Here is an 8,581-nt window from a genome sequence, read left to right as displayed (position 1 = left end):
GATACCACTTTATAATCAGGAACATTTAGGGGTGTCATATTATTGGTAGTTGAAACAATACTAGGGAACGAAATCTGGTCTACAGTCACAATACTGCCATTGTGAGGGAAAGACATCACGCGAAAGAGTGTCGATACGACAACTTTCATTGCATAAACATAGTCTCACCCAAGGAGTAAATTGAAATCCAAGGGACCTCGAACTACCATAAGATCAATACAGACAGTTTTACCTTCCAAGGTAATGGAAAAATTAGGAAGGATCCCTAAAGGTTCACTAATGGTTCTGTTAAAAGCTTTCAGATTCTGCGTAATAGGCGCACGCTGAGGGGAACCCAAAGCTTTCCAAACAGTTGAGGATAAAATACTAACATAAGCACCTTCATCTACCTGAGTACGATGTATGTCCCTACCACCAGCCTTGACAATGATTTGGAAATGGATGGAGGAAGGAAGACGAGGTTCTGTCAGTCTATTCCAATCAAAGGAAAAGACCTCAGTACTTGGAGGGGGTTCTGTAGAAACAGGTGAAATCACTACAACAAAACCAGCGATTTGCGCCAGATTTAGCGCCAGATTTTAGTGCAATTTTTTTGTAATTGTGATGAGCAACCTGGCGCTAAATCTGGCTCTATTGTACAATTTTTAAAGCGTCCTTTTTTGCACCTGATTTTGCATCCTTTTTCACGCTAGATTTTGCATCATTTTTTACACCAAACTATGCATCACTTTTTGCGTCAAATTTTGAACCAATATTTGCATCTTATTTTATGACAGGTTTTGCTTCTAGTTTTGTGTCATTTTTTGCATCTATTTTTCATTCTCTTTTGCTTCCTATTTTGTGTCATTCTTTGCTTCCATTTTTGCGCCATCATTTGCATCAAGTTTACACTGTATTTTGAATCCAATTTAACGTCTTTTTATGCATCCATTTTGTGTCAGTTTTTGCATCTAGTCTTACGCCAGATTTTGTATCTAGGCTTACACTAGTTTTTGCTTCTATTTTTGCACCAGCTTTGGTGCCTATCTTTGCACCATCTGTTGAATTTGATTTAGCACCAAATTTTTCATCCATTTTTGTGCCCATTTTTGCATCTTTTTTTGGACCATTTTTTACATCCACATTTACGTTTGATTTGTCTCCATTTTTCCTATCTCATTTTGCACCATATTTTGCGTCATTTGTTTCATCCAATTTTGCATCATGTTTTACACCCTCTCTTGCATCTAATGTTACATCATTTTGAGCATCCAAATTTGCATTTATATTTGCATCTTATGTTGAGTCATGTGTTGTGTCCACCTTCGCATCTTATTTTGTGTCTAATTGTACATTCAATTTAGAGCCATTTTTTACGTCTACTTTTGTATTTGTTTTTGCACCAAGTTTTGCATCCAATTTTAAGCTATTTTATGCCCCTTTTTGCACCATTTTTTGTGTCTACTTGTGTCCAATGTTGCACCATTATTTACACCCACTTTTTCATCCAATTTTGCATTTTTTTTGTATCTAGTTTTACATCATTTTCACCATCCAAATTTGCATCTTTTTTTGCCTCATTTTGTGTCCACATTTGCATATAATTTTGTGTCTGAGTTTGAGCCTAAATTTGCATTTGATTAGGAATCATTTTTTACATCCAATATGGCATCCTTGGTTTCACCTTTTTTCAACCCCATTTTGCATCTTGTTTTATGTCTTTTCTTACATCTTTTTTTTTCCTTTTTTGCGCCCAAGTTTGCATCCCAAATTTACACCATTATTTGCATCATCATTTGGCATATTAATTTGTAACGTTTTTTTCTTATTTTTAACACTCAACTTTGCATCTTATTTTACATCTAGTTGTTGTCTTTTTTTGCATCTAATTTGGTGCCCATTTATGTGTCCTTGTTTTTGCCCAATTTGATATCCTTTTGAATGCCATGTTTTGTTCCCTTCTTTGTGTCAACTATTGCACAATTTTTCACTTCTAATTTAAAACACTTTGTATGTCAATTGTTTGCATTTTGTATTAATTCCTAGTTTAACATCCAATTTTACTTTCAATTTTGCATCCATGGTTACATCCGCATTTGACTTCTTATATAGAGTATATTTTTCTTTACATATATGACCCCCTTTATAGATTCATAGTGAAATATATGATAGTTTCTAAATATCATTAAAGCAGATATCACAATTCAAAATCATTTGTAAAGAAATTTAAGAGAAATTGACAACATCCATCCAAAAAAATAACAATGTGTCATTAACAATTTTCAAAACATGTATAAAATAGCAACATAATACTAATAAAATCAGTATTATTTTTAATCAAAACAACTAAAATTCAAATATGATTAAAAAATCAAAATATTTCATTAATATCATTATTCTACGATAAATTAACAACATACATAAATCAAACTCGTCGTATGATTACAAAATCAAAATGTCTCATTGATATAGGGTAAATTCACAACACCCATCTAAACATAACAATGTCATTCTACACAATAATTTCTTCATAAAAAACAATGCATGTGCATCCCTAGCTACCACCACCAAGATCATCCTCATGATCATCTTGACCATCCTCATTACTCTGATCCACATCATCACCAACACCGCAACTATCATCATCTCCTCCTTCACCGCCATCATCCTCATCCTCATCCTCATCATCTCGTGATATATGTTGAACATAATTTGGATCATCGTCTTGGCAATCATTACCTATAGCATTCTGACAAAAAAAATCAATATTACATGTTAGTATTAATTACATAACACAACGCATGTTTTTGTTATACAATGTTAACCATAAAATGAGGTAAGATATACTAGCAATTGTCCCAAAAGGTACAAAGAGAGGCCGATAAAATTATTAAATGAGGCATAATGGCCCATATGTAGCCTGTAAACCCTCGAAACAGGTATCCAGCTCCAAAAATGGCCCGAATAACATGATCAGATAAGCCGTGGAATTACAACATCAATACCGTAACACATCTATATTTAAAGACCTTTAATATCGTTTGTTCTTCAATGTGATTTCTCAGACTAAGAAAATGATCATCTGAAGGATTCCCACGGATCTTATTATGATATAAACTCCTTGAATAAGAGGCCAACAAAGCATAGGATCAAAAAACAAATGCAAGAAAACGACCAAATTAAAATTTAATAGCTTAGCATTCTTAATTCCTACACAAAACATAACAGAAAATATTGTTTCGCTCATTTTACCCTAATTGCTCCGCATTCTTCACAGACGAGGAAACAAATTCCAGAAACGCGAGGGGGCGGTGTCAAGAGACACCATTTAATATCGTCTGTTCTTCAATGTGATTTCTCAGACTAAGCAAATGATCATCTGAAGGATTCCCACGGATCTTATTATGATATAAACTCCTTGAATAAGAGGCCAACAAAGCATAGGATCAAAAAACAAATGCAAGAAAACGACCAAATTAAAACTTAACAGCTTAGCATTCTTAGCATTCTTAATTCCTACACAAAACATAACAGAAAATATTGTTTCGCTCATTTTACCCTAATTGCTCTGCATTCTTCACAGATGAGGAAACAAATTCGAGAAACGCGAGGGGGCGGTGTCAAGAGACACCATAAAAGAAAGAAGGAAAGAAATCAACAGACTTAGTTGATGAATCCATTTGAAGAATTGATTCAATCAACCGCCGAAGCCGTAGAGGGTCATGCCCTGCCTCTTCAAGGAGTAAACGACATCCATGGCGGTCACTGTCTTCCTCTGGGCGTGTTCAGTGTAGGTGACGGCATCCCTGATAACATTCTCGAGAAAGATCTTGAGAACTCCCCTCGTCTCTTCATAGATGAGACCGCTTATGCACTTGACTCCGCCTCTCCCAGCCAGCCGTCTGATGGCAGGCTTTGTGATACCCTGAATGTTATCCCTCAACACCTTACGGTGCCTCTTTGCTCCTCCCTTTCCCAAACCCTTCTCTCCTTTTCCGCGACCAGACATCTTTCCTGTTTTTCTTCTTTACCTCTTCTTCAACAATAGATTCAATTCAATGTAATGCTTTGAAATCTTCCGGCTCACCTCACGCATCCACCTGAAAATTCAAATTCCTATGACTTTGGCGCCAAATGAATCTCAGCCGTCAGATTCGCAAGAGCCCATCGACGTCACAAACACACCCACACGCGGATCAACCCAACCAGGGCAAGGATCAATGAAAAGACACCATTGCTCGACGGACTTTCTTTATTATGAAGAAAGGTAAAATCTAACTCAACGACCGATTGCTGGGCAAAGTTTCTTTCTTATACTTATTACTAATTAATATTGGTTACTAATTAATAGTAGTGAAAAAATCATATAACCTTAAATATATTATTATTATCATTATCTAATTTTAACATCACAGTTAAAAATTTATAAAGACATACATATTCTATTTTTTTTTTGTTTTGAGCTTGTGACTTTTTAGGAGGAAATGTTATATATATATATATATATATATATATATATATATATATATATATATATATATGCTTTAGGATTATGCAATCCTAACGTTGAATATGAATGATTGAGCAAAAGAAGTGTGATGTTTAAATTTTAATTATTTTAATTTTGGAATTTATTTGCACTTTCAGTGTTAAGGTTTGTTGCTTTGTTAAATATTTGTTGCAAATATGACTTTTTTTTGGCTTCAAGCTTGGTAGGGCATCTTGACATTGCAACTTTCAATGTGTTAGTTTTGGACAATTCACAAGATTATTGGGCTAAGCTCAATCAATTTGTCAAAAAGCTTGAAGAAATTCCCAAGATATTAGTGCACATTGCTCAATCGCATTTGGTGAATCTCAAACTGGTAAATAGGGGCTGGTTGGCTAGTTTAAGGGCATTTGGCCCTCCCCCAAATCACTAAATTCATGGATCGACAAAAATTGGAAGCCTCTCATTAAAGGCCAACTCTCTGTCTCATTTTGTGGCTATGGATTTTTCATCTTCCTCTTTGAAAATAAGGTAGATCTAATAGTCTACAATTGTCCATACTTCTTGGGCACTCGACGTTTATACTTGGATCGTTAGATTCCAAACTTTAATTCATAGAATGGTGTTCCCTCAATTGTTTCAGATTGGGTTAAGTTTCTTTATCTCCCTCATCATTGTTGGAACAATGGAACCTTCAAATCTATTGGGAATGTGTTGGGAAACTATATATATCAAGTTAAACAATGTAAAGGAATGCTTGCCTATGCTCAATTTGCGTTGAAGTGGCTCTCAATAAAGGTTTTCCTTCCATTGTTATTTTATCCTTAGATAATTATCCCTTCATCCAAGAGATGGATTATGACCTATTGCCTTGTGAAAACAAACTCTACCATGAATATGGGCATTTTGTGAGGAAGTGTAAACAATTTGAGGAGCAACAGAACTAGGAAAAGAGGGAGATCAATGGAAAAAACCAGAGAAGAAGAGCAAGTGATCAAAATGTAGCAGTTAGAGGCCAAGAGAAAAATGGTGGGGGAATAAAATTCTGCCACCCACACCTCCCCCCCAATCCCCCAAAAAGACCATTTCCCCTAAAGGAGCTCAATCTTCTTCCTCAAGTAAAAGTAAGAATCCATCCCAACTTGGTAACCGATATGAGACTCTAGAGCATGTTAAAGAAGGAGAAATTCAAGATGTCATCATCCAAGATAACTTATATGAATTCATTAATAAAAAACCATGGAAAAGAAAATGAGGAGATGCCACTATTAGACAATATTCCAACCTAGGAATGAAATGAGGAAGAACTTGAATCAGAAGAGGAAGAAGTATTTATCTCTCCCAAAACTCAACAAACAAACCAGGGACCCTTTCTAGCAAGTTTTATGGATGAAAGATATGAAGAGGAATGTGAACAAGAGAAAGGAAAAAGTTGTGTTTCTAAGAAAGCTGGAAGGGAATCAAACAAATATTTGATGAAGGATTGAGTAGACAAGGACGTATAATTAGGGATTCAACAAAGAATGGATGTTTCCTTCTCCAAAGGGACAAAAACAACTTGAAAATGAAGCAGCCCTCCCCTTGTTCATGGGGGGTCAAATCTCATAGTAAATAATGAAGATAATCTCCTAGAACTATAAGGAATTAGACTAAAAAAGGATTGTAGAAGTGAAAAGTCTTATCAAACAAGAAAACCCATTAATCCTCTTGCTCTAAGAGACAAAAATGGGGGGTCAAGAGATTCTCCAAAAATGCAGATGCCTTTGGCGAGGAAGTAGTGCTCAGTTTGTGGGTTCACACAGTGCTTATGGGGTCCTCTATACTCTTAGGACGGATTCAGTTTTCCAGCTTCTTTCGATGGATAATTCTCCTCATTGATTAATGGCATGCCTTCTTCACATTCCCAGTCAGCATGTGTGTGTGCGTGTATATATATCCTTCACTATGGCAAAATAACTCATTGATTTCTTTATGGATTTGTATGAAAGCCATCAGATTTGGGCATACAACACGAGGTAGCAAGGAGTTTTTCTTCACTACATGGCTAGGAACCTCTCACAAATGCGTCGTTGGTGTCAGAATCGATCTTACCACTGATCTCTATGTCACTTAAAAAGAAACTCAACAGTGCCTTGTGGATCTTAAATTCAACGAGTTTATTTATGCTGGTCTCTGTAAGATTACAGTCTTCATTAGGAGTTCTTTCCATGGTCATATAAGATGATGCCGTTTGATGCTATTGGTTAGATTACATATAAACATCAAATTCTCAACAATGGTGTCTTGTCACTTAAAAAATACTGAACAGTGCCTTATGGATCTTAAATTCAACATGTTTATTTATGCTGGTCTCTGTAAGATTACAGTCTTCATTAGGAGTTATTTCCATGGTCATATAAGATGATACCATTTGATTCTATTGGTTAGATTACATATATATGGAGTATCGATTCCATATTAACTATGCATCAGTGCCAACATATGTCGCAGAGAAGCAATGTAGATTCATTCAAACTGACTTTGTTATAGAGGAACGTGTTAGTCAACCTATGTGTTAATTTTATACATAATGCAGAGGAACAAAGTCTTATACATCGTGAGCCATATGAACTGTGTAGAGCCAAAGACACATCTATATATATACAGAGGATAGTGAGACACATATGTGCAGTGAAGCCTACTATGTCGCAGAGGAACAATGTCTATATGTCAATGTGATCATTGATGAATGGATGAACAGTGTACAATGTAGTATACAAGTGATGGGAGACTGTAACTGAGAGCAATAACAAGGTCCCTTAAGAACAATAAAGATTTAGAGCGAGAGACTTCCTGTGGCGAGAGTCATGTAAAAAAACCTACAAAATTTCTAACCAGTCATTACATCAGAGGGAACAACACATCAATACTATCATTACTGAGACAATCCATCTTTTATCTGGAACAAAATCATACATATCTTGATGAGAGAACACATTCTTGCAGTCTACAAAATCGATTGAAATGTCTGCTTCTGTTTCAAGAATAGAATTAGTTATACCTGAACAAGGGAACATATCATTATTATCTAGAAGCTTCGCTCATTTAATTTGTTCTAGAATTATTGCAACAAATCATTAGTAGCTGGGTTGTGTCTCTTCAGCTCCGTTCTGTATAGATTGTTCTTCCTCGTCATCCTCTTTTCCCTCAATTTTTTCAGGGGCAATGAATCCCTCATGTTTTCCATGGTTGTCCATATCAAACAATTTTTTTTAATTTGACTTGCATCAGTTATGCCATCAACAATACTAATGCTTTCTTGATATGCTTCATCTTCAACTGCATTCTTTTCCAGAGCTACATTGTAAGATCCATGTTCTACTTGATCACCATCTGTTAAGGGAATTCGAACATTCTTGGTGATCTACTCAATTATATCTTCCTCCTTTTGAGGAGTTGAACCATACAACTCATTGAGGTTATAAAACTCATTTCCATTGTCTGAAAAGTTGTCTTGATGCACTTCATCCTCTGAAGCTTGAATGTTCTCATATGTTCCTTGAAGTTCGTTGGACATATCTACCTATTCAGGATTTCTCACTTTCATGCAAACTACATCAGGAGAGCCATCATTTTGCTTTTGAAATATAGTTTCTTCAACATCCTGAGTTTCAGCCATTGAAGCAAGTTCATAATGATCCTTTCTTTGATATACAGAGTCATGAAATCCTTCGCTAGTTTTGGGATCACTCAATTCACCTTCTTGAGCTTCACCATTAACTAGTGAGATGTGACTTTGCTAAACATCATTTAGAACTAAGCTTCTCCTCACTGCATTCCCCAGGTGCTTGACCTTCACTATATGATGCCAGTTGTGACAGATTTTCTAGAGACAAAGCCTAAAGAACCAACCAGTAACTATGTCTAATGGGAGGCAAAATGTTCCAAGGTATTTTCCAATGTTAAAGGATACAATAACTGTCTCAGATAATCACAAATTTCTTATGTTAGAAGTGGCTAGCTAACAGAATGTCTACAATTCCTCTGCCCTAGGATAAAATAATGCTAATCTAGCAATGGAGTGTTAGGGCTTATAATAATCCATTCATTAACAATACTGAAAAATAACTCTAA

At 35.6% G+C, this 8,581-nt stretch overlaps 1 protein-coding gene across 1 annotated transcript; it reads right to left on the bottom strand.

The window, feature by feature from the left end:
- Window positions 1-3,676: 3,676 nt before the first annotated feature.
- On the bottom strand, window positions 3,677-3,988 carry LOC149241763 (histone H4-like). The gene has a single exon (XM_089367585.1). It carries the CDS (start codon window positions 3,986-3,988, stop codon window positions 3,677-3,679), a length of 312 nt encoding a protein of 103 aa, XP_089223711.1.
- Between the last annotated feature and the right edge of the window lie 4,593 nt (window positions 3,989-8,581).

Source organism: Pinus tabuliformis, chromosome 8, assembly GCF_031772625.1.
Source record: "Pinus tabuliformis cultivar Carrire ecotype Pingquan chromosome 8, CPIR1, whole genome shotgun sequence".
Lineage (NCBI taxonomy): Eukaryota > Viridiplantae > Streptophyta > Pinopsida > Pinales > Pinaceae > Pinus > Pinus tabuliformis.
Note: the sequence above shows the minus strand (reverse complement) of the source record. Positions and strands in the feature narration are given on the sequence as shown.

What these genes read in the sequence shown, in the direction of transcription:
- LOC149241763 (XM_089367585.1), bottom strand. Translation starts at nt 3,988, where the DNA reads ATGTCTGGTCGCGGAAAAGGAGAGAAGGGTTTGGGAAAGGGAGGAGCA.